The 27,282-nt window shown below is 32.7% G+C and overlaps 1 protein-coding gene across 9 annotated transcripts in view; it reads left to right on the top strand.

Moving 5' to 3' along the window:
* The window catches only part of LRRIQ1 (leucine rich repeats and IQ motif containing 1), a 103,300-nt gene that overhangs the window by 63,911 nt on the left and 12,107 nt on the right, over positions 1-27,282 (top strand). For 5 of the 9 annotated variants that reach the window (XM_077178773.1, XM_077178775.1, XM_054631944.2 and 2 more), the window contains 3 exons: positions 264-365; positions 20,822-20,945; positions 22,485-22,545. In XM_077178773.1, the coding sequence (XP_077034888.1) occupies positions 264-365; positions 20,822-20,945; positions 22,485-22,545 (287 nt within the window). Of the gene's footprint in view, positions 1-263; positions 366-3,693; positions 6,404-20,821; positions 20,951-22,484; positions 22,546-27,282 lie in introns of those variants that run through there. The other 4 variants (XR_013182403.1, XM_077178774.1, XM_077178778.1 and 1 more) reach the window with 4 other exon arrangements.

The following is a 27,282-nucleotide window of genomic DNA, read 5'->3' as shown; positions in this document are numbered from 1 at the left end:
GCAAATAGATGCTTCAGTTTATTTTTAACTTGTAGATGAGTGAGCTGAAAGATCAACAGTGTTAAAACTGCAAAACAATGACTTTGATTCTCAGTTGCATGTGTATTTATATGGCTTTATTTTAGAAAGTGTAATCCTTTGTGAATATAAAACCTACTTTTAAAAGTATTTTCATTTATTAAGTGGCTAAAAGGTGAAAAACTGCTTGAAGGAATGAATGAGCCTGGTCTGACCTTTGATTTTAACTTGTTCTTGTCATCTAGACCCAGCTGTGCGACTGGCGTTGTTCAAAAACAATGAAAATAAACATCTCTCTGTGAAACCACCAGGGAAGACACAGCCTATAAGTGCTGGACACTTTGAAGGTATGAACAAGTATTTCATTTTATGCATATAAGCATATATGTTTTGCAATGTCTTTTAAACCGGCTTACTCAAAATATAAAATAATATGTGCAAATAGAAAAAGGCAGAAGTTTAAGGAACTTGTCTGTTCCTCAAGTCACAGCAGTGAAACATTTCAATTTAAATTCATTGCAGAGAGCAAGAGGTGCTCCTACACCCTAATTTATAGGGAGATGGAGGCTAACTTATTTATTTATTGTTTTATTATTAAATCTTCATCATGAAAATGTCAAAGCATGTCAGAGAGATATAAAATACAAAGTACTAGAATAAAACTTCATAAATGAAATATCACTTCAAATTCTTCATTAAATTGCTACATTTTCGGAAGCTAGACATTAATTCCTAAAAATCCTTAGCATGTTTTTTGGAAAGTGCTTTCATAAATATTCCCCAGAAATTCACCATTTGACAGAAGGAAAGAACATTCATCATGTAAATATTAAATTCTTTTTCATAAATATTTAAATACTGATGTAGCTTTTTTACTGTTGAAATTCATGTTAAAACACTCCTTGATTTCTGTACAATTAAAGTAAGTCCAAGTCTATTTAAAATGCCCTTGTTGTAAAAAGACAATCATCTCCAGAGACATTTTTATATTGTTTTGATTCTTTTTGCTACTAAATGGTGTACTCAGAAAGTTCTCACCTCTATCTTTTTATCTTTTCCAAAAACATCGTCATATGCTATCTGATCTATTCCTAGTTTCACAAAGTAAAACTACAAATACTGTATTAACATTCACTGTGTGAGGATAAAAATTAGAACATGTCTGAGACAGGTGTGAAATAAATCTGAGTCTACCTGAATTGCAATTCGGTCAATTAACTCAGCTGTATGGAAGCCTAGATTTGCCTCATGAGTCCACGCTCAAATTTGTTCAGAAACAATTCTTGGTAAATTCTGAAGAGGAAATATTTTTGCACTATTATTTGCCTTGGATCCAAGCATGAATTTACCTTGACTATAGAAAGTCTGTGTGTACTGCGCCTGACTGAGCATTTCCCAGTATCTCATATATGTTTCTGTGGCATATGCTTATATACATCAGAGTGTGTCATATGCTGAAGAAACAGGACAGGCAGGCTGCCTGTGAAAAAGTGAATGTCCAATAGAAACAACTGTAAGAATGCTCAAAACCATGTCAGAGTTAAGCCTGAATACAAGTTTAGAACCCTCAAGTCAGTGTAGGTTTAGGCTAGCTTTCCTGCCACCAGTTTATTTCTTCCTGCCTGAAAAAAACATTTCCCTTTGTTTTGAAAAGCTGATGTACACATTCTAAATATTACTGAAGTTACTTTTTGAATTGATGGAGAGAAGGTACCAAGGCAGATTGGATATCAAAAGGCGAGTGTAGTGGTGGTGCTCTTAATTATCTTTCATTTCAAGGACCATTTTACTCCTCTAGCAGGCTAATAAACAGAAACTTTTTTTTCACCACTCATTGCTGCTCACATGTAGTCTGCTGAGCTTTCAAAACAAAGAATACTTTTCTGCTTGAACAGTATAGAAATTTGTCCTTCTACCAGAGGCACTGCTACTTCATACATTATGTTCAGAAAATTCTAGGTTGAAAGAGCATTTATTTATATGTATGCGAGGTATCATCAGACAGAACTAGGAGTTTCTAAATTTAGAATTAGTAACACTTTGCACATGCATAGTAACTTCACAGAGTTGTGTTATCAGAGATGTCTTCTCTTGTTTCCCATTTCCCCTCTTACCTTTTAAGTGTTTCTTCCTCTTTTGCCAGCAATAGATCTCTTTGGGTCTGTTCAGTCATTGGAATTCTTTCTGTAACAAAAAGGTGGAATGTTTGCACTCTGTATCCATAAATCTTGTGGTCATCGTATTTTAATTCAATAGAACCCAGACCTGTCCTTTATGTGGTGGAAATAAACTTCCTCCATTCAAGACCTTTGACTTTCACAGACTTGTAGTGGGTAGAAAATTTGAACTCCAAACCATCTTCTTTATAAACAATTAAATAAAAAAGCACATTCTATATATTCCTTCTTTATTTCTTTAAATTGGGAAATGGAAGGGAGAAGTCAACATCAACAGAAAAACAGCAAGTACACACGTGTTATCTGTTAAATAACAGAATCACTACTTTTGAAAGGGGATGCCCTAGGAAGTAAAACAATTAGAACAGTTTTAAATTTTAAAGCTGGAACACATCATGGTAATGAATATTTAAGAAGAAATCTAGTTAAAATGAATGATGAATGTTTTTTGTCTTCATTGTGGTTTTGTGTGTAAGACTACAAAGAAAACAAAAACTAATAAAAGCATAAGAGATACAAAAATAGTGAAAAGAAATGAGGTTAATATCTGATGATTTTTTTTCCCTGAGATTATTGTTCTGTCATAATTTTCCTTCTTGTTTTTCTGCTACAAAAGTTTTGATAAGCTGAGATGCAATGTGCTGTTAACAAATTTTGAAAACTTGTGCATAACTTAATCCCATAGGATAATGCACACGTCTCTAAGTTGACATACATGTTGTTGAAAAATATATTTTCAAAGCTGGATTTATTTATTCATAAATATTCAAAATTTATTCATAAATTTTTATTGAATTTCGGATGAGTCATCCTGCTTTGCTCACTGATGTTAGACGAATACCCACCAGGGACCATTATTTCACATCTGAATCACAGCAGCACACAGAATTTAGTCAGAAATAAACCCCTTTGTAATACAAACACCATGCCAATGGCATGAGGAGATACTATTCTCACAGAGAAGAGCTTGCCATTTAAAAATACAAGCAGCATGTGAAGGAAGAAACCAATCAATGAATGCAATTCAATGCATTACTGTATGTGTCAATAAATCTGTCAATATATCTGTGTCTGTATGTGTCAATGTATTTACATACAGTACGTGTGTCTGTACTCACAGAAATATATAAGCATATGCCAGGAGTATAAGTAGATAAAATAATTCAATAAATGTAGCACTTATGACTTTTTACTTGTATATTTTCAAAGGAAAGTAAATTATGAACAATTACTGTCTGGTGTAATTACTAGCATCAACATGCATTTTGTAATCCTTATACTTTCTGTCAGATGCAGTTTCAGTTTCTTTAAAATTAATTTAATTCACGTGGTCATTGTACTGTAGATATATTAAAACTATTAGTTTAATAAAAATATATTTGAATCTTTTCTGTGACATTAACTTGAGTAGGTTGTAAAGTGAACCATAGAATATGCAAGTATAAATATGTATTTACTGTTTCTCATAACAAATTATATCCTGATCAAAAACCTGAAGAAAGATGAAAGCCTGACTTGAAGTACTCCTGATGATTTGCTGGACGTTTCCTGGGACTGTGTATATTACCCTGCTCTCTTTGGTGAGATAAGGTTATGCTTCCATCACGGTTGTTGAGTTTCATTTAGTGTCAGGTAGCTGACAAACAAAATATGCCTTCTTTAATGAATATTCTGGTTCAATGAATGTTCTTGAGATATTTTTGTGGTTTGTAGATGGTGACATTTCAAAGGTCTCAAAATTTTGGAAACTTTATAAGGCACATAGATAATTGTCATAATTTCGTATTTTGCATCAAAGCATATTTTTTAGAAAGCTTTATGACTACTTGTGCACTTTTTGTCTGGAGGCTATTTCAGTTGTTAATTTAATGTAAAATAGTCTTGACTGTTTTGGGTATAGTACATCAAGAACTGAAGGAAAAAATCTATCCTTGACTCCTCTTGGGAAGTTCCAATTAGTCCTGGCTGACCATGTAACAGAGCATCTCTGCCATCTGTGGGTCTGTAATTACAGGATCTGTAATTTGACTTGCATAGAGGAAGGGTATTTTTCTAGCCAACAGTGTGAATACTTAGTCCCAGTACAGCAGCTGAGAACTGAAGAATGAGCCCTAAGGCCAAGCACATTTTTTTGCTACAAGCTTTGCAAACCATGTGTGTCTTTTTGGGTCCTCTTTAATCCAGTTTCCTCAATGGTTTTGGTGGGTTATCCAAATAGTTTTTGTTCAGTGGATTGGGAAGCTGAATTCCAATCTGTAGAGCAAGCTGGAAGAATGCAGGAGATCAGATGAAAATCCATTCAAACTATCCAAGTATTATTTGGATATGATTTACTTTATTTCACAGGTTGTGCTCTATTTAATTTCATAGACTGTGCTGTATTTAATTTTGTAGGTTAGGTGAATTATTTACATATATACTATATTTTTAGTCATATCCATATCCATCAGTAACACATCTATACCATACACTTCAAAGTGAAAACAGTGCAATGTGACTTCACCCAAAAAAGTGAACAATGATTTATGCCTGGAGGTTTAACTATATAAAAAATGCACTTGGCTGTGTTGACAAGATATGTTTGCTGTAGTTTGGGAACCTGTAGTTCTACTTGGCAGTACTGTATTTCCTGTCATTTTATGCTCATGGTGACCAAGGAAAATGCAATGGGTATAGTGTTAAGACTGATTTCACCAATACAAATTTGATAATGAATAGACTATGCTTTTTCAGGTGACTTTTAATTGTGCCAATATTTATTTATTTCTGTAGAAATTGTCAGTTGAAATAACATTTATTTTCCAAGAATAAGATGTAAAGTCAGCTTGTGATTATGTCATATGATTTGAAGATAAATATCATGGAAACCACTTAGTCATCTGTTTTCCAGATTTATAATAGTTCCTAATTATGAAACTCCTTATAGTCTCAAGTGGAAATTATTGCAAAACATTCTTATAGATTATTATTACTAGTGATAACTGAAAGTGCAAATGTGAGACTTTGGAAAGTTGGAATTTAAGGTTGGCTAATTCTGAGAGTTCATTAAAATATTGTTGCACTTGTTCAACATAGTTTCTTAGATTTTCTGTATTATAAGATATTAATACATTTTTTAAAAAATTATGTATGACATTTAATAGAATTTGTATTGATTCAAATCACTGATGCTTGACAAATCACATCTACATGACAGTTAAGAGAAGGTACTGAGTCTGGGATGCTAGTATTCATCTTTATATGGGCTTTAAATGTTCTGGTTTTTGTTATTTAAGAGCATGTAAAAAGACATTGAACGGTAAGTGAAAATTTGTGTTAGTTGTTTTCATCTTTTAGAAATCAGCTCTTTTTATTTGAGAATATTAATGGCATCAGTTCCCAGGAATCACAGTGTTTGCAAACATCTATTTCTAAAGTAAGTTGTATTTTATTGATCTGTTGTCTCAAAAGGATTAATAACCACATTTGAAATCTGGGCTTGCTGTAATTCTATGAATTGAATTGCCATGTTTACAGTAAACTGTAACTGTTACATATCTCCCAGGCTCTAAATTTGTATGCCACATTAGGGAAGCAGTATCTAATCCATACAGCACTGACAAAAATGACAAAATAATGCATTTTCAGAGAATGTAAGATCTGTCCTGAAACGTAATGAAAATGTGTTACAGAGATTTGCAGTGCAGGAGGGGTTGTATCTTTTGAATTCATAATTCTATGGCTTTGTTTCTTATTATTTAGTTTGAGCTCACACAACAGAACTCTTGCAATGAAATATTTTCTCATTTTAAGGAATTAATGGCTCTCCACCAGCCCTTCAACATGTAAAATGAGTAGGTTACTTGTGTCCAGTACATCCAAAAAGAGCCAGGATAAAATAAACATAAGGAGTTGGATATCTTGGAAAAAATCTGTCATGGGTTTGGGTTAATCATCTCCAGAAGAAATTCAACTTGATGCCTGAAATGTAAGACTTCTTGGAGAAAGCAGTAAAGCCTGAGGCAGTGTTGATCTGAAGGAGTGCTCTCCATGGGTCAGAGCTGCTCTGCTGGCAGAGTGCAAACCCAGTTCACAACAGCGGTACGCTGAAAACTTGTAAAGGACTGCAGGGGCCTTACAGTGCACGCACTCAAGCTTCAGTTACATAGTTCTACTGGTCCAGTTTCTTATTATAAAATAAAACTGAAAAATAAAATCTGTGCCTAATTTTCTAGCCTCCTGTCTGTCAATGATAGTGTAGGATTTTTTCAGTATTCGTGGAATGAAGCAATCCTGAAATTATGTTTAAAAATAAATATGTAAAACATAATTTATGTGGGTTTATGGAGTGCACTTCAGAGTCTGAGTATTTATAAATGATCTAGACATATGAAAGTTTTATTAATATTCTTGCTTTTCACTTTCAATTACCAAAAAAAAATAACAACAAACCCAAAAAAAACCCCACCAAAAACCCCCCACACTTTATTTGCCTGAAGTTCCTGGATAGGAGGTACTTGCCATAGATACATACCAGCTAATATTATAAATTCTTATTGTGGTTCTAGTGTTCAGAGTTCTGTATTCATATATTCAATGTTTCTGACCACATATTTCACCTGCTTGTGTACTTTCTCTTTGTTCCTGAGTCTGCTTTTTTGCAGACTATTGTAATTTGTGGTAGCATAAGGATTTTATTAGAGTATCAGATATGAATGTGGTCTCTAACCTAGAGAGCATGTTTGTTTGTTCCAATAAACTTCCAAAACTAGGATTTTGTACACTGTATAGGTGGTTACCTGCGCTTTCATAACATATTAATTTGCTAGTTTTTATCAACGTAAAAGAAACTGCACCTAAAATAAAGGAAAAAAATCTTACTCTTCTTTTGCTAATAGCTACCCAGTGATGACTACAGTAGGAGAGAGATTTCACCCAAAATGTCATCAGAGGTGGAGAACTACTTCTTCTTGTTGAATAAGATGATATAATAGCTCAGATAGTTTTATTTGCATCTCCTTCAATTTTGCCTTTCTTTTTTCTCCTCTTCTTGATATTTTATGTCCAAAATTTTTGTAGTGTGACATTTGCATCTCAGCCAGTGTAAATACAAACAGGTTGATTCCACATTCAGATCCACAGCTTTTAGTACTGCATAAGGCAATCATTTTAGATGAATAGATCCCTGAGTACCAAAGCATTTCAAATCCTTTTTCATTTGACCATTCAGTGACCTGATAACTATTTCCTGTCCCTAAGTAAGGTCATGACCCAGGTCTTAGAGTGCAAAAGACAGATAATTTTAGCAACAAGTTAAATCCAAATGGATTTGGTTGGAGGGGGTAAGGGAGAATAGGTTTGGTTAATTTCCTTTAAAATAAAGTGTTACAAAAATTGTATTTAGCAGGTCCTGTTAAAAGTAATTACTGAATTTGTTGCTGTCATGTTTGGATGCCTGGGGACTGCAGTCAATATTGGGGTGGTTTGTTTATTTGCTTTGCTTTTACTGGACAGTACCCAATACATTTTTTTACACTTCAAAAAACAATTGCTAATGAAGAGGTCATTAAAAGTGCATATTCAGATATATTCAAAGAGCTTTCCAAAATGTTTGTTTCAAATACTAAAATCATATTACTATGCAAATGGTTTTTAAACATAGGCCACGGACTCTGTCTGTAAAAGTGTCACGAATGTTACATTGCACAGATGTTCCTCTTGCAAAAGAATTTCCATTTGGTATGATGAGATGAATAAGGAATATAATGTAGCCTTAGAAATATTTTATAGGTACAAATCTTGCTTCAATTGGAATCTATGGCACATTTTAAATCACAATTAAAGGAATGTTTCCTGTAGCTATAGATTTAAATAATTTCATTATTCTAAGCACTTTCAGAGGTGAAATAAAGGAAAGCCTTCACACCAGAGCTATTACTTAATTTGAAAATATAATTTATTAAAATTTCCTTTAAAGAAATTTCTTTTTTTCCTATTCTATAATGGGAACTATGGTGTTGTGTAGAATTAGTATTATTAATGAGGTCAGAAATCTATAGCATTCCAAAGAGGCCATTTTCACAAGTTTAATATTAAACACACATTGAATTATCTTTCTGTTTTTATAACTAATAATGTTGTTGTTCAGATACATTTTTCAAACAAAATATCAAAACAACACTCGAAAATTGAAATAGAGGAATTTAAAATTTTATGCTGTTCAATACTAACTCTTAGAGCAAAGTTCTATAGCTTTTATAGATTTCATATAATACAGAATTGAATGTGCTGTGGACCTACCTAATTTTACAAGGAATTCCAAGTAACTCAAGTATTTTAATGAAAATATACAATCATGCAGCTATACCTATGTAACTTTTATGTTGTATTATTTCTGTAATGTAAATTTTCCTACTTCATAACCTTGCAGTTCAATTCTTATCAAAAAATGTTAGCAATTTCTGGAAGTTCATAGGTTTGTGCTAGTTTGATGTATTCACTGCAAATATTTTATCTGGCTTGTGAGTATAAAAAAGTTAGAAGTACTGAATTTTGCAGTTATATATTTTTTTTCATAGTGGTAAGAAAGGCTGCATTTCAAGACAGTATTTTTGAATACAATTTTGTTTACATGACATCCTAGAATTTTTCTCTCTTTTCAGGTTTATTGTCAGGTTCCCAATCCAACATGGTTGGATTGTAACTTCATAAATTAGCACATTTATAGAATGTTGTAGATAACCCAGTCCAGACAACGAGATAAGGAAATCCAAGTAGCCAGGCAAAAGAATTTCATTTTCATAGTCTTCATTAAATAAGTTCATTATGAATAACTGTATTTTTCAATGGTTTCTAATTGCACATTGAGCATCAGGCTTACTAAGACCCTGACTGTGGAAAGATATTTCTCTAAAACACATGCACGCTTTTATTTTCTGATAAGCAGCAAGCTCACCAGTTTTCACTTTATGAAGAGAGCAGTGATATCTCTTATGAAAGATAGAATGCGACTTTTAAAAAGGAGGAATTTAAACTCTACTGTGTATTTTTAAGTTAAATTTACTGAGTATTTACTTTAGTACCTGATGTATATTTTGTAATTGAGAAATTAGCAGTGAATGTAAAAAGAAAGGAAGCTATGTGCCAGTAAGCCAGAAAGTTCTGATTTAACCTACCAATGACCTGGCTTTGTTTGTTCAGATGACAGTTCTAAAAGTGTGCAGAGAATATTCCCTTTTAATACAGTTATTTGCCGCAAGCCGTGACCTCACTGCCTGTCGGGGAGCAGGTCTGAATTGGCCCTTTCTCTGATATCGTGACATTGCTTCTGTTGCCTCGATTGTGACCTCTGATTGCATGATACCCCTGAGAGTTCAATTTAATAAGCGTGACTCCTGACTCTTAGCCAGGTCTGCCTTTTAGGTTTTGTCAGACTCTACTTGTAGTCTGGTCTACATATGCTAAAACACTGCATAGGCTGTCATCATCCTGTGTGAGTTGTGTGCACTGAATTCAAAATTCTCTTTCAAACGTCTCTCATTTATTGCAAATGCAAATGTCTATAAAGTCTTTCTTGGAATAAATTTTAGAAGTTGTTTCTTTCACATGTATGGCTGCTTGGGATTTTTGGGTTTTATATCTTTGTAGAGATAGTTACTAACTCTTTCACTAAATTACTAAGCATGTGTGTTATCCATGCATCATACTAATTTCTTTCTTCAAAATTTTGTTTCCCCTATGAGAGTGTTCTATATTCTTATGACTTTCCATAAAATATGTTTGTTCAATATAGAAATATTCGGGGCAAATCTCTTTTTCTCATTATATAATTAGTACAGTCACACAACAAGGCAGTACTAATGAGCACTCAGAGCACTGTAAGGTGTAGTGACCCAGGACCAGTCAGGTGAAAGCTGAAGAATCTGTTTGGAATCCAGGAGAAGGTGAGTAGAATTAAAACATTTTAAATACCATTGAAAATAAGTTATCTTGGGTTTAGTGACAATTTTGCTATATCATTGCATTCTTTTCTCCTGTTTTCCTCCTCTTCTAGCCAGAATGCTGAAGAAGAGTCTGTTCTGAGACCTGGATGCCTTGAGGGTGATGATGCTATTCAGATATTTCTCCAGTTTTAGTGGCCCTTGGTGCATTCACTGAACCAGAATATGGAGAAGTTTAAAGATTGAAAGAAAGTTTCAAGAACTGTGGTACAAGTTACAGACGAGTTTCTCTATTTACTTACATGCATTTTCTGTATTCTCATTGCAGATATGTACCCATTTTCCTAGCCTCTGTATCAGTACCCATAACTTAGTGCTTCTAAAAAAATATCATTTCAGAAGAGCAGAAAAATCTTGCTGAACAAAATAATGCTTTGAGCTTACTTTTATAGTTACATTAAAATTTTTCCGTAAATATTACCATTTAATACTTCTTTATTTCTTCAAGTACTTTAAAGAATTCTGTTAACCTTTTCAATGAGATTAATTTTTATTAAAATTGTTTATTTTGTATGAAAACTATATTAGGATCTTTCTTATAAAATAAGTTCTATATGAGGCAGAAAGTATTTTCTGCCTTATATAGAACTTATACCCTTCTGGGGGTATTTTCTTCTTCCACTCAAACTTGGCAATGATATTCTATTCCTTCTTCAAGACAGTGACTGTTTACAGTCAAGTAAAATCAAGTAAAATCTTGGTTTGGCCAGGTTTTTGGGTTTGGTTTTTTTGGGGTTTTTTTGGGTTTTTGTTTGGTTTGGTTTTTTTTTTTTTTTTTTTTTGTTGTTGTTGTTGTTGTTGTTGCTGTTGGGGTTTTTTTAAATTGGTACACAAATTCTCATGTAAGATTATGTAATTTTTATAACTCAATTTATTCTCTAAGGTTTTAAAAGTCATAATATAATCATCTCTTTCCTTCTCCTGGAGTAAATAGTGTAAGATTAGCTACTGAATTTCCTTAATCTTAAGTGAGGGTTTGCCTACCTAATTGAAATTTATGGGATTTCACTCCCTCTCTGGATCAGAGCTTAATGCTCTGTAAATTCCTGTGCTATTGGCAGGAGATTAGATCATCAGCTGCAAACAAGCAAAGTTACAAGTGAACAACTATTTTGACCTGTTGGTAGACAACTGGTAAAACAAATTACACTTCAAAATTAATTAGTTATGGCTGTCTCAAAAGCTATTGCAAATATAAACAGAATGCAGATGAGGCAACTTCACCTATTTGGAGTCATCGTATTTAGGTTGTTCCCTCCTTTTCAAACAAATTTTATATATATGTATGTAGAAATACATATGTAAAGACAGTGAGTAGGAGAGTTTAGATGAAAAGTAGGTAGCAAGTTTAGATGAAAAGTTTAGTAAAAAGAAATTAATTTAAACACACCTACAATAAGCATAAACCGATTAAACTCTAGATTAGGGACAATTAAATTATGTTCACAAATAGAACTGGGGGGGTTGTGTTCATCTTCCCACTAAAAAGGAATTTGAATTAAGTTCTAAACAAAATTCTGTAAAAGAACAGGAGGAGTCAGATCTAATTTATTCCTTTTTCAACTGATTTGTTCATTCAGTAGGTAAATCATTCAAACCTTCTCTGCATGGATAGAGAAAACCTGTGCCATTGTAACTATAACTGATCCAAAATCAATATAAGTCAGTTCCATACCTGGGGATATGTGTTTATTTCTCTATAATTATACACAGTGTTTCGATTCTTGTTTGTTTTCATGTGTTTACCAGCTGAAAATCACAGTTTAATTAATGAAGAAATCTATACAAATACTAAGCTCTTTGAGACATATGTATTGATAATTAACCTAGGGCAACTCATAGGCAAATTGTGGTTTTCTTTTGCTTTTTTTTTCTGACCTTCTTTACAAATTGAAGGGTTTTGTTTTTTGGTTTGTTTTTTTTTTCATAGATCTACAAGACACTGGAATTTCATATTTATTGTCATCCATGAAGTATCAACCAATTAAATATAACTCAATAAGAAGAATTAGTACTTTTATGTCTGTATTTATTTATAGACACTCAGAAGTTTATTGTTTATGGTTGTTTTTAAGCTGGATATAAATATATAAGAATTAGGCACAATTGGGGATTAACTAATTTTAGATGTAGAGTCTTAAGAAAATGAAAAGACTCTGAGTCTGAGACTTTTTTTCCACTTAATTCCATGAACATTAAATCAAGTCTTGTTTATACAATGTTTGGCATAATGATAGGTCTGATCTTCAATATTACCTCTTGGTTTTGCTATGAAGTAAACTAAACAGCAGCCTTGCACTCAGTGTAGACTTTGTGTGTGTATTTGACAATGGAGAATAGTTCTGCTGTTACACATTATTTGTGCTGACGGAGCTGTGAATTGCTGTCACAGTATGTTCATCAAATACCAATAGGTATTTCAAGTCAGCATCAGAAATTGACCCAGAAATAGTTCTGCTCAAACAAAACAAAACCCTTTTAAATAGAAAAATATATAATATCTTGATCCATCAGATATATATTAAGTATAGGGTATAGATAGCATGGATAATCAATCCAGAGGCTTTCATAACTAAACAACATATTAACGTTAGTGCAATAATTTCATTATTTCACTTTCAGTGTTGCTCTGCAATAAGTACCAATTGTGCATGATCATGCATGGTACTTCAGTACATCGTATGTGTTGATGAGCATGAGTTCTTAAAACAAGTTCTTCTATTATTCAGATAACTTTCTAGGAAAAATGTGTGTTCTCAAGAGTAAATATAATAAAGACTTTTTTCAAATGAAAATTCTGAATCTGTGACATGAAATTACATGTTTTAATTATTCATAGAATGTGTGAGACAATTATTAATATCGTGTAAGTCAGCTTTACTGACTAAATTCATGCTGTTCCCAAGTAATGACAGTTTTTTTGTTCCTTTTAATACTTAGCATATATATCTTCTTGTCACATAGAAGCCTCCAGTTTTTATTTTGAACAAAAGTTTTGTTGGATTTGAATTTTTCAGTTCCTTTCTTGTACTTTTAATATCTTCACTACAAACAAAACCTACCCTAATGGTTGTCACACTCAATAAAATTGATTGTATTGTGTAGGTTTTGCCCTCTCTGTAGTGAACAACATAGTAGTTAGACCTCCTGCACTCTTATAAAATGTTCCTTTGTACTTGTTATTTTGAGAATTCCTTTGGAAGATCTTATGTCTTAAATAATTTTACTTGGTTTATTGAATTTAGGGAAAGATACTTCTCTGGTTTGGACTACATATAAAGTGATATCTCTTCTTGCTTGGAAATACTGTTTCATCACTGAGCAAAAAAGCACTTTTGTTGAAGTTCTTTATTGCTTCTGTCATTTAATTTTAAGAAGTGGGAATGGATAGAAATAAAATCTATCAAAATATTCTGTAAAAAAGGGGATTTTATGTTATGCATCTCTTATTTTTCTCCTCAACAGTAAAAATTCCTCTATTCAGTAGAGAACATCCATCATTCAGGGGTTTATTAGTTCCCAAAGTTTATGAAAAAAAATAGAGATAGGGTATGTATTAGGCAGATTTGAAACTTCAGACAAGAAACTATGTGAGAGTGTAGGCACTAAGGATAAACAAAATAGGCTCAATCTACCTCCATCTTAGTTGTACCTTACATTTACTCATGGATAACTAAGCATTGAAATGCTGAACATGCTATTTCAAAAAAATCGTTTTTACTCCTCTTGATTTCTTCAGTTCCTCAAGAGCCATGACTATCCAAAGAACTCTTGGTAACTCTTGGCTGTGCTCCAGACTCACTTCTCAGCAGTGCTATTGATGAAATTTGCCTGTGCAGAGTGGCTGAAGTGGGTTCTGTATAACATAACACTGTGTTCATAGAAGACTGCACAAAAGAATAATGTGCAAGTGTGGTATAGCACTGTCAAGTCTTTCATGTTCTTTTTGAATTTATCAGTGTCTGAGTGGATCCTGAAGCATGCTGATTGCAGGTAGTAGTTTACATCAGGAACTCTTTTCTTTCTCTGCATGTGGATGGCATATCACCTCTGTAGCTTCTTAATTTTTGGTTTTGGCAGGGATGTTTTGGGGTTTTTTTTAAGAACCAGCTTAGTTTTTCAAACATAAAGCAATTCCATATTCAAACAGTCATAAATCAGCAAAAAAAATTTGAAAATTTGAAATGAAGAGTGTCTTGTAAGGCAACTTCCTGTACATACCAGGTGAAATAGTTTTCTCAGTTTATACATCAATGAAGAAAAGTGTCATTGGTCTTAGGAAATATCACAACGTGAAATTGCTCTTTGTTACAAAGAAAATTACAGAAGATAAATAAGAAATTGTATTTAATGTAAATAGAGTACAGAAAGTGATAACAACCCATAAAAATTGCAAGAGTTGGTCAGTTTGGAAGGAACAGTGTTTAATGATGTCTCAATGTCAGTGCTAGGAAAATGAGCCTTATGAAGCAATTCAAATGGAAGCATGAAATAAAAACCATGTTACATGAAGAGTAGAAGATGTGAGCATTTTAGTATAGAGTGGTTTGCATTGTATTTGTATGATCAGAGGGTTGCAGTAGAAGTTAAGTAATCAGGAGATCCTGGAAGAAGTTCTTTGATATTACTGGAATATGAATAGAGAGAGAGAAATAACTTCAAAATTATGTGTTTTAAAAGTACGCCATTGAGGATGAAAAAGACTTAGATTTGCCTCAATGTGGGAGAAAGAAAATGTTGAGTTTAAACTGTAAGCTAGGGACAGATAAATAGTAGTGGTGTATTCTGTAGGGGCAGGAACATGTAGCAAAACAGAAAATAATGGGAAGGTACAAGTATGAAATCCTGTTTTCCTTGAATTCAGAAGCTGAAATTTGTACTTTTTGACTGATGTAGGAATCTCAGCTAAAAGATTCTGCTTTTGCATAATCTAATAATGAGACATCAAAGAGAGAATAGAGAAAGCGCAGTCTGAAATATGATAACTGCTAAAATAGAATTAACTTGTTGGGGAAGACATTAGAGAAGAAAAGGAGGTTTGTAGATCAAATAGTAATATAGTAATCCTTATTTTTAGTTTGAAAAAAATGCAAAATACCTGGTAAAAAGAGAAAAAGGGCTAAAGTTTTAGGAAAAAAACCCTCTTTTTATTTTTTTTTCCTTTCAGTAGCTGCTTTTATAATCTTTGAAAGACATTCTCTTGTATATTGATCAGCACTTCCATTTTCAAAACTCTGCTTATTGATTGATAATTGATAAAGTATTTGATAAAGCATTTTTAAGCATTAAAAATTATGTAGGTAATAACCTGAGGTAGTATTCTTGTGATACAGTTCTATTTCATATTCTATTCAGCTATGAACTCACTCAGACACTTCTACATTCTACAAATATTTTCATTTCATTCATTCTGGTCCTAGAGATGGAAGTCGATATAGTCAGAAGTCTCTCAGATGAAAAAATATCTTCTAAAAGTCCCTAGTATATCAAAAGAAAAATTTTTTAAGGTAGAAATGTATATACCCCTTTATCTGAAAATTCCAGCCCTGAGCTGTAGATTAACATCTGAGGATGCTATAGGTTTCACTAAGAGCTCTGTACCAATTTCTGCCACACGATGTTGCCAACTGTCTGGAAGTCACATATGTATTTCTACCATAAATGTACTCACAGAATGCCTGTAAGCATGCTAAAGACCACTCTAAATACCATTCTTTTTCCAAAGCAATTTGGGGCCTGTTGTGATTGCTGTGTCATGGATGGCAGTATTCAGGGACTCCTGACAAAGTGCACTTCTGAGAAATGTTTTTGGTTCTCTGTGGAAAAAAAAAAATCCTATCATTTGTCATACATTCTAGTATACGAGTGGGTTTTGGGGGTGAAGGGCAGTGGGAGTTGTAATTTTTTAATGATTGTTGTTTTCCTGTCTGTTTCCAAATACTTCACTTTTTTACCTCAATAGCAGGAACAACTCACGTCATTCTTGCTTTCTGTTCTGTGTGTATTATACAGACTGTGTCAGAAATAAGGCTTTTTTGTTGTTGTTGTGACATGGAAAAAATGAGATTAAAAAGTTGGATTTTAGATTTGGGATTTCAAGGTAATTTATAAATTTGTAACACACACATTATATAACTGTATAGAAGACAGTAGAAATTATAAATCCTCAGAGGGTAGATAATTTTAATTCTCAATAATTTTTTTTTTTTAGATTTTGTGCATTCATACACATACTAACACACATATGCCCTCAAATTATATATTTCTGACCAGTAATTTATGCCATAATATTGACAGAGAAGAAAAATGTAATATATTAATAACATAGACAATAATTTTGTACACAAGTTGAACTACTTAATTCCTTTATTAAGAACACCGATTCCAGAATACATATTGAGAAAATTAACTCTGCTCACAGATTTTTTTAAGGGAGGAAAACTTAGAATGCTGAAGAATTTCCAAGCCCTTCTTTCACATTGTAGGTCTTAGGTTTCTTAGTCTTTTATTTGTATTGTACTCCCTATAGAGCAAGGTTTGAAGTGATTTAAATCACCTTCTAAACACAAGATTTGAAAGATTCAATACAGTGCAAGCTTTTCCATATATTTATCAAGAAGCATGATGTGATAAAGTTCAACTTTTTATCTTCCCATCATCAACAAGTAGATTTGGAGAAAAACCATCCTGTGTTGAATCAGGTTCTTTAGCACCCTTTAGCACCCTTTTTCATTATGAATTGATGAAGAGTGGAATAACTGTCATTTACAACAACAAGGATTGTTTTTTTCCAGGCACAGAACTTGAGTTCTCCCTGAATGCCGACACTGTGTAACCATCCTCCTTCCTTTTGTGTGCTGGCTTGTTAACAACACTTGTCCTACCACAGGGGAACATGGGTTTCAAGTACCCCTTGTCCTGATGAGATTTGAATCTCCAGCTTCCATATGCCAAGCTATTTCCTTGGCTGTGTTTCAGTCCTCTTAACAGTGACAGCTACAGCTGAGGACACAAGATCCATATATCTTGGAGGAAAGAAAGAAAACTGACACCATGTAAAATTTAGGGCACTTCACCTGAAGTAGTTCACAGATTCTTTGCCCTTCTCCTTTAGTTCACTTAATGGATTACCTGGAGATACTCTAATTTAAAGCACATAATAGCATCCATTTTTTTAACTGAATGTGAGTTGTCTTGTCTCACAGCACACCCAGCAAACAGATTTGACTGATGAAGGATTACATTTTTCTTGATATCAAAGTTCAGGTTTTTACAGGTTTGCTTGTGGATTTGGTGACCCAGAAAAGAATTTGTTATTTTCCTGTAATATGCAGTTCCAAAGATATTTCAGATGCCAGGGCTTTTTTAAGTTCTCCCTATTTAGATGATCAGAATTTGTAGGAAATTGCCAGTAGGTGGCCCTGACTGCTGCATTGTATCTGGCCTAAGTGCACAGTATCTGTGCGGATGATTATTTGGCAACACCTAAAAATCATTACTGTATTAATGCCAAGTGTAAGATAATTCCAATCTTAAATTATTAACATGTGTGTCATGTAAAAAAAGAAGGTCAAAAAGATTGAAGTCTTAGAGCGATAATCTAATGAGGGTATAATACTTTAAATACTTCTGAAATGATTTTGGGTTTTGATGCCTTCTTTGATGTATTTCTATTTTCTTTGATAGTCTTGGAGTCGTCCGCATTTAACAATTAAAGATTATGGGTCTGATCCATTTCAAAGATGCAGAAAGCTTACAGCTCTTTGGAACTTTTATGAGTGTTCCTACTTCTACAAAATCAGGTCCAGGTTTTTAAAATACACATAGTCCTAATTTAAGAAAGCTACCAAGGAAATGCACGTTAATGACACTGGTACACCAGATTCTTGAACACATGATGTTCATAAGTGGAATAGAAAAGTGATAATGCAGTGTTTTAATTCATAACATAGATTTATTTTTTGTTAAGAATTAAAAAGCTAGATACTACTTTTAAAAAGCAAGGATATAAAAGAAAATAGAATACAGTTTTCTGCAACATTATAAACAAATTATTGAAGATCATCTGCCCATTTGAGAAAAAAAGCCACTATTAACACTAATACAAGAAAGAATATTCTGTCTAATAGCATATATAATTTTAAGGAAGGAAGGTCTTCTTTGTACTTTTACCTTGATGACATTTTTGTTTCAGTTATGTTTCAATAATCAGCATGAAAAAATAAAAATATATTAAAATAAAATTTTATTAAATAAAAACTATTCTGTTTCAAACATATTAAATCAAAAAATGAAACTGCAACTAAGGAAAATTATTAAAAATAATTTTGGAAAGTTAGATTGCCAAGTTAGAAGTATTTATATTTTTGTAAGCTTTATTATAGCTTATTGTATGTTCATCTTCTTTCAACCATTGCTGACACACAGACTCAGACATGAACTTGTAATATAGGTTTATCCCCTACATTGATTTCCCTTTTAATAGGGAAAAGGATAAAAACAATTTAGTGAATGCATAAATAATACAAATCATTTTAATTACAAGACATATTTATCCTTAGAAAGATAGGAAAACTGGGCCAACTATTCTGTAAATACAGATGAGAAAAAAATTAAATATATTTTCTTGGGAGATTATTCCTCATTGGAGAACAAATGTGGAAGGTTTAATCTCCAAATGAAGTGCTCATTTGGAGATCACTCACAATGTGTCTTGTTTATATAAATCAGCATCTGTCTTCGAATGAAGAGCTATAAAGATACCAGTGAACTTGGAACCTATAAATTTTCAAAATTGAAAGGTTAGATGACTGTACTCCTGAACCAGGAAGGCAGTATCGTAAATTTAGAAAATATAAATAGTTCCCACTTTAATAAAGGCAGCTGATGAACAGTGTAATTATCAGTGTTTTAATATTTGGCACTGATTAAGTAATTCTCTGCTTGACTTTTTTAGTCAGCCCTCACACACTCATTTCCATAGATACAGTGACTGTCCATCCAAGATTTTCATTTTCTGTCTTTCTAAGGAGGTAAATGGGAGTTCTTTACGTTAACTAAGGATAAATTCTTCTGCCTAAGTTCTAGTCTGTGAATGACTAGCAAGACATATGTAACTTTATATTCTGGACCAGGACCTTGCCTTGAATACATTCAGCCTAAGGAATGGACTTGGTTTGAATAGAGACTCCCTATACTAAGACAAATAAACAAAAAATATTTGTATTTCAGACTATGAAATAAGCAGCTTTGATACTTTAACTTTGAGCTAGAATTTGAAAGCAATGAGCTGATGGCAAAGCTAGGTAAAATGCCAATGAGGCAAACCCTGCATTTTATGCAAAGTAAATTATAAACTTTAAATTTTAATTTAAATGTTAAAAATACTGCATGCAATGTACCAAATCGCTTGAAAGGTGAATTGTTGAATATCCTATAACTTCAGTTTATAATGTCAAAACATGAGTGAAAACTTGGCACTTCTGATATTGCTGTCCCCACCCCTGCCATTCCTTTGGAGTTACTGAAGTTAAATCATCCATAGTGAGCAAATGGACCTGATGTTAAGTTGTCTTTGCTGGTTCAAGTGTTCCTGCTAAAAACCTTCTAGTAGCTGCCATATCAGTGAGCAAAGAAGAATCTTTGAAAGAAAAACAAAAGGAATAATTAGCAAAAGGATGATAACTCAGTGTTATCTGAAATGACATCAAAGAGAAAAAAACCCAAATATTTGTACCAACTAGAAAAGGAAAAAGTTTTCAAATGTCTCATAAAAGCCCTGAGTTGAAGGTGCTAAAAAGATTTAGCCTAGAAAGTTTATGTATGAGGATAGAAAATAAAAAAATATTCTAATCCATCAATGTTGTCATGCAGTAATGATGGTTCCTCTGTGCTCTCTTCCAATTCTGGCAGCCTCTTCCTGATGCTCCTTAGCATTTCTGTTATTCAGCAGAATGATCCAAAAACTGAAGGATCTCCAGAACTGGACATTTTGGTTTTCTTCCCCATAATGTCACTGTTTTATTCTCTATCTTTAGATATCATTTGTGATCTAAAAGTAGGTAGTAATTTCTGAAAAGTGATATCATAGATGCAATTGCTTTGGAATCCAAATCAGAAATTGCCATTAAAATGTCTTAAACATCATAATAGACCACATCAGTAAAAGACAGATAAGAGTAATAAGATTGCCATGTGTTGACTCTTGCATATAATGGTGATTTGTTTTTTTAACCTTACAGATTGCTAAGTAGAATTGTGAGTATAAATTATTGCATATTTTAATTATGGCTATACCACAATAAGCAACATTCATGGCAGCTGTGATAAGCAATTTATGTATAATATATACTTCTATTTTAATTTCATAACAAAGGATAGCTTTATTTCCCAATAAAATAAATTTCTTCAGAAGGCTGATATTACATCCCAAAAGAGAAAACAAACCATAAAATTGAAACTAATATAAAAGTATTTCTTAAATATATCTGAAGAGATTTTAAATAGTTGGACTCTGTATGAAAATGAAGTAATTGCCTTTTTTCTTTTCCAAGAAGTCATAGGTTCCAAGTTTATCTAGGAAATCTTAAAAAAAATGTATTTTAAAATAATGGTGAAAGACAGGAGTATCTTCCTCTTCCTCCACAGGTAAAAAAATTTCTCAGCTGGATGCTACTTTAGATGAGAAATTACAGAGAAAAGACTTCACATACCAATGGCTTCATGAACAGCTTTTGGATTATGAAGCATCCAGTTCCAGAAATACAAAGTGGTGAGGTCATTGCCTTTAAATTAGATTTTTTTTTTTATTTTAAATTTATCTTGTAAAGTGAAACCTAAGTAAATGGTTCTAAAACAAACATGACTTTTCAGCTAGCAGACAGTGCACCATATTTCTGGGTCCCAAATATGGCACCCTTTAGAACTGGCTTAGTAGTCATTGTATAGATACTTCTTCCACATTGAAATTGAAATTATAAAATATTTAGAATCTTATCATAAATAACTACTTAGATTTACTTTAGCAATGCAGTGGGTTTTAGACTGAAAAGAGTGTAGAAAAAAGTGCTTATTCATGATATATTTTATAATGCTATTGATATATATTATGGTTTTATGTAATTAAATCAACTGTAACATTAGCTACATTGTTAGATTTGATTAAGGAAGTAAAAAAATACTTCTTTTAGGTAAAGAGTGTGTATTTATATTTTGTCTTCAAAACATAAACCCAGCGTTTACATCTTTATACTACACTGTACTAAAGTGTTGTAAACATGTTCCTTTTATGTTCAGTTTTGGTTATTAAACAGGTAAAATGTCAATACTATTAAGGAAAAGGTTCATATTGCCTAAACTAACATGAAGACATAGTAAGTGTATTTTGGTCATAAATTCAATATAAGGCATTAGTTATCTTAATGAAGTCATTAGTAGACACAATGCCAAGCATCTCTAAGAAAACCAAACAAAGTGTCTGTAGGCAAGCAATGGGTTTAGTATATTATTTTATCATTATTTTCATAAAAAATGTATTTGCAATTAAATGGGCTGCAAATTGTTCTGTCTTGTGCACAAAAATATGCCACATATCCTGTTTGTATCAGTGATTGTAGAAACTATAAGAAAAATATGTTCCTTAGGAAATATTTGCAGAAATATTTCTCTTTTAGTCGTGATCCATAATAGAGAAATACTCAAAGTGTTTGTTTAAGATAATTTCCATGACTTTTAAATTGAATGAAAACACTGGAATACAACAGGTAATAATGTTTGAAAGTAAGACACAGAAATTTATAAAACAATTTTCTTAAATATTATTGTGCTACCTCTTCAGGTGTATGCTATTCCCTAGTATTTGTACTGACTTTTTTAAGGATCATGATATCATCTTTTAATGTGCCAAAAGTGCAACTGATGTCCATTCAAACTTCATTGGTAGACAATTTAGAACAGCTTATATATTTTTTCAGCTGAAAACAATTTTATTCCTACAAAAAGGAATATGAAAACTGACTTTTCTACAATTTATGTCAACGCATACAAAGAGTCATGCTGGTTAGAATAGTTTGACTTAATGTTCTATCATTTGAATAAACAATTGTTAATTATTTTTTAAATCAAGTACAAAAAATTAATAGTAATTGCTCTGATACTTTATCAGTTAATATTAATTTCCCTGATACATCTTAATCATGAAATTATTTGAAATAATTAAGCAAGATTGTTTCCTGAAAAGGATCTGTGCAGGTATTTTAGTGAGCCCAGTACAGTGGGAGTTACTGAAATTTCTATTCTACATTTTTCCCAGCTGTCGTTTTTTGCCTGAGTTAGATCCTGCAATATGTGACAACAGACAAGTACAGCTTGTGGTAAGAATTTGTTTCTTTGTAGGATTTTGTAGAATTTAGGTATTTTCAATCCTTATCTGGTGTAAAAACAGGATAATTTTTGGTTAATATAATTCAGTAGTGTTATCTCTGTTTGGCAATTGAGTCATCCCCTGATGGAGATCAGAAGAAAATATTTCAGCAAAAAACCCCATGTAGGTGCTTTGGGTTCTAGCATCATGATCTGACACTAAGTTTGTTTTTAAGACATCAAATGCTACTGTGTGTTTTTTAAAGCTTCTAAATCTGCATTTTCAAAAAAAGTTGAAAAAAATTAAATATGGTTCAGTACCAACTACATTATTTACTGAAAATGTGTATGCTTGTAAATTAAACAACTTTATATATTCTCAAATTCTGTATATAGCATACCTAAATCATTCTAATATGCTTTCAATTTCATTTATTGAAATACAGTAAGTTGGAATTGTATATTAATATGTTGACGTTATTGAAAGCATTCAATGAAGTCAGACTTACTTCTACATTTTTTTTTATATTTCTTTACATCTTAAATGCCTTCTTCTCTTTTCCTGATTCACTCTTTTTGCAGCATTTTAAAAAATTGGATTTTCTGAAACAGGTAGTCATGTAAGTTGGCAGGAGGGGAAATATGAGCAATTTAACAATTTGAAGATTTACAAAATTGAAAGACTGTGTCAGAGATAACCAAAAATTCCTTTAATAGCAAGCAGTTGTGATGCCTCCAGGCCAATGCATTCTCACTCTATTTCTATATGTATAGACTTTACATTTTAATGCCATATTAGCAATATTCTTATTGAAAAAATTTTGTGCAGTGTAAAAAATGGGGCAAAATTTTAGAAGCTAGGCAGAATTAGTATTTCATACTCATATACATGATGCAAAATATTGCATAAAAAGTATTTCCCAGTTAGATTATGTGTCATATGCCTCATTTTGTTCTCTGATCAATCTTGCCCCTATCTAGCCTTTTCCTTATTTAGCTCCACAACCTATGAAATTTGCATGTTTTGGAAATGATTCCATAAACTCCCATAAAATTCACCTTTGAAAAGAATTATTTTAAGCCTGACATGTTACTATTACTGCTTTAAGACAGATTTTTTTCAAGTATTTTTCTCTGGCAAATGTGTCCAATTCTTCAGTTCTTCTAAAATCGAAAGGGCTGAAATCATGAACCAACTGACTGTTGTAGGGTTTGATATGTGGAGTCTAAAGCAGTAATTTGAGCAAATCATAATTTAATAATGTTATCTAAATTATATATGATATAATTATTGGTAAGCATAAGTGCACATAGGTAGATTGTATGTTATTTACACTAAGCGGTTCTCTCCACAAAACACTGCTGCAATCCCACAGTAGCATTATGTGGTGTGCCCACATAACTGGCAAAGTTATGGAATTGTCACAGCCTGTGCCACATAATAACATAACTGTTCCACATGAGTGAAATGCAGAGAAAAATGCAATAGAGGGTTCAAGAAATAGAAAATAGAATAAAATGTATCTCTAATGCAGAAAGCAGTACTCTACAGGAAGTGAAATAATGGTGTGGTTTGTACACACAGATGGCTGGAGAATTTTGGTTTCAAAATTTATATGAGTTCTCTCTTAAAGGTTGAAATGTGAACATGCTCCTACTGTTTTGGCACAGTAGCTTACTTAAAAGGTATGAAATCATGATAAAAATCAAGTTAAAAGCTGCAATCATTATCAAAAAAATTCTTGTAAACTGAAAAAAAAATGGAAAATATATATTAAAAGCAAAGAGAGAGGGAGGAAGCATTAGGAGAGGAAAGCATTCCTAGGCATTTCCAGTAGTTTATTCCTATGCCATATGATTGAAACAATGAAGTTTTCAGATGTGCTAGACATTCCCTGCTTGTTATGTGTTCCATAAGCCTGCATTCAGAAAGTTTCATATAGTTTTCTAAATTATATTTGTGGACATTCCAGTAAATTAAGACTTTCTTTTTCATGGATACAAAATTGCATTTCAGTGGTTACATATAAACAATGAAGTCTTCTCACTGGGGATTATTGCTTTGTAGTAACCTGCTGTAAATCTAAGACTTTATTATGTTAATCTTAGTAATTTTGATGACTTTTCTCATTTATGATACCATTGAAGTGCTTAGGAAGGCATGCTTACAGTTACAATTATTTTAAATGAATATGATTTTGTGAGATTTTGTGAGCCTGTAGGATAGACTTCCTGATTCTTCTTGTGTGAAGTTTAAGTTACCTACAGGGTTAACCCCTTCACCTATTGACCAGTATCTTCAATCATTTATATGTAACTTGAATTCAAAAGCACCTTTTATCTCTGAAGATGACAGAACATCTTGATAATTTTACCTAGAAATAGACAAATATACAAATGCAAAGCTGTGTTCAAGGCAAAGATTCCTCCTGATTGATATTAATTTTCAACTAATTAATAAGAAAGATTTGTGGTAGTAAAAAAAATGGCAGCAAGTCTGAAGAGTTAACTATGGTGATCACTACAGATGGAAGTCTAATACTACAGTCTGAAAAAAAACTTTGCCAGTATCTTAAATTTCTTCCAAAACCTGGTTCTAAATCATAAGCAAAAAAGGGAAGATTTTAATTAGCTACAGAGGACTTTCAATCAGCTTCTTTAAAAAGCCAAATTAAGTTTTCTCCAGTGATTAATACAGCCTTAACTATTAGTCTGACTGTAATTGGGTGAAAACACATTTATTTGAAATAAAATAACAAATATTTTACATCAGAGATCAAGATAGCCATAGTAAAATCTAGCATAAAATCCTGAATATCATTGTCTACAAGATGATGAAGCCTTAGTTTCTGTGATGGTAGGGATTGGATAATAATACAATGGAAAAGTTGGCTGTATAAAATTTGTGCCCTCATGGCCACAAATCTTTGGGAATTGGGACATTAAAAAGACTTTTGTTGTGTGTTCAAACAGGTGAGATAGATGATCAGGATGATCATAAGGATGATCATTTCCATTGGTTTGAATCTCTTTGAGCATCACAATCATTGCATTATTTCTACTAATGAAAGACTAAAAGTTTTCAGTTTAAAGATTTTGAACGTAGGAAGCTCTCACAAGCTTAAAGCAACTGGAAATACTAAGGTCAATAAAATAGAAACAATTGGCAGGATAAAACATTTTTTTTCAAAGTTGCTTGGCACTGCTGTGGAAGAGAAAATAAAATATTGATGTTAACAGCAATAATAAAGACTAGCTGTGCAAAGCAAAACTTTAAATTCCTCGTCATTAAACATATAAAAGGTAAGCATCAGAGAGCAAGGGATAAACTTTCTGTGCGGACACAAAGGGAATGCAATCACTAAGGAAGAGTGTAAAATCTCTGTATCTTTAGAGGTTTTGATTTGAAAATGCTTGGACTTTTTAATGAATTTTACATTAAACAGTGGCTGAGTAAAGACAAGGAAATGAAACAGGTCTCCATTTCATCTGAGTTCTCTAAGTTAGACTTGACTACAAAGCCTGTCTGCATTGGTGCAGTGCTGCTTTTGGTACAGTGAGGTAGTTTGAACAGGAAGTCTGGAAATTGTCTCCTCCAGAATGGCCTGCAACTTCATAGTAACAGCACTTTGCTGAGAAAAGGGGAGCTGGGGGCTTTATGCCCCTGAGGAAGGAGTTGAGACCCAGTCTCTCAATACCCGGTTGAGCAGTCTTGCTACGACAATGTTAGGCAAAAGTTTCATGACATTACCACTAGCAGTCTTTTCCTTTTCTGTAGTTTGTTTTGTAGTTTGTTTTTAAAAAAGAATTACCCAGTTAGACACCTGGTTCTGAAAGACACCTAGCTCTACAGCCCAGAGAGAGGAAAGACTGAATCTGCTTTGCTGGACTTCACTTCTGAAGGTCCAAAGTCTGGAGGAGTAAATCCTTATGTTCAGTACTTCCAGCCGACTGACTCGGGAATGCTGGGAATTTTGTAGACTGCTCATCAGCAGTGTCTGATTTTTCCCCATCATTGTTACTGGCCCTCAGTATCTTTTTATTGTTAGAGGCTGCTTTTGTTGCTGAATAGCTTTTCGTTTCATTCTTCAGTAAATGTGAAGTTGTTTCTGCAGAAATAACAATCTGCAATTTGCAGAGGGAGGTATCTTCCTGGTCGGTTTTTAAACTTTGCCCTAGATGTTCCCAAAACAGCAATGCTAAAATGAAACATGATTTTCATTTTTCTCTTGTCATACTTGTGTGCAGGTAACATGCCTCATGTCAAAACATACCACCACTGGATGTCAGAAGTTTATAATTAATATAATACTCTTGCCTAAAGTATAATTAAAATGCTGTCTGATGGTTATGGTTAATTAGTAAAAACCTTAAAGATTAAATTACTCACTGGGCCCATGACTGATTGAAGTGATATGTGTCCTGGATAAAGCATAAATATTGCAGGAAATAATCCAATATGACATCTCTGGCATTCAACTATAACTTAAATTATAGTCTGGTCAGTAAATGATCTTAAGCTGTTTAAGGTTTCATCAACCCTCTGCGAGATTGATTTTCTTCAAAATTACTGTACTAAAATGTTTTCTTTTGTTGTTGCATTGACTCAGATCACAAACCACAATTTTAAGATCGGCTCTTATTTACAAAAATGCTTTGACATAGTGCATTTGTTCAGCCTAGGCAACAAAAAAGGATTGTGGTATCATTTTGAAGAAGGTTGTTTGACAGACCCTGTTTGTTTATTT

Source organism: Agelaius phoeniceus, chromosome 5, assembly GCF_051311805.1.
Source record: "Agelaius phoeniceus isolate bAgePho1 chromosome 5, bAgePho1.hap1, whole genome shotgun sequence".
In the NCBI taxonomy this organism is placed as follows: domain Eukaryota; kingdom Metazoa; phylum Chordata; class Aves; order Passeriformes; family Icteridae; genus Agelaius; species Agelaius phoeniceus.
Note: the sequence above shows the minus strand (reverse complement) of the source record. Positions and strands in the feature narration are given on the sequence as shown.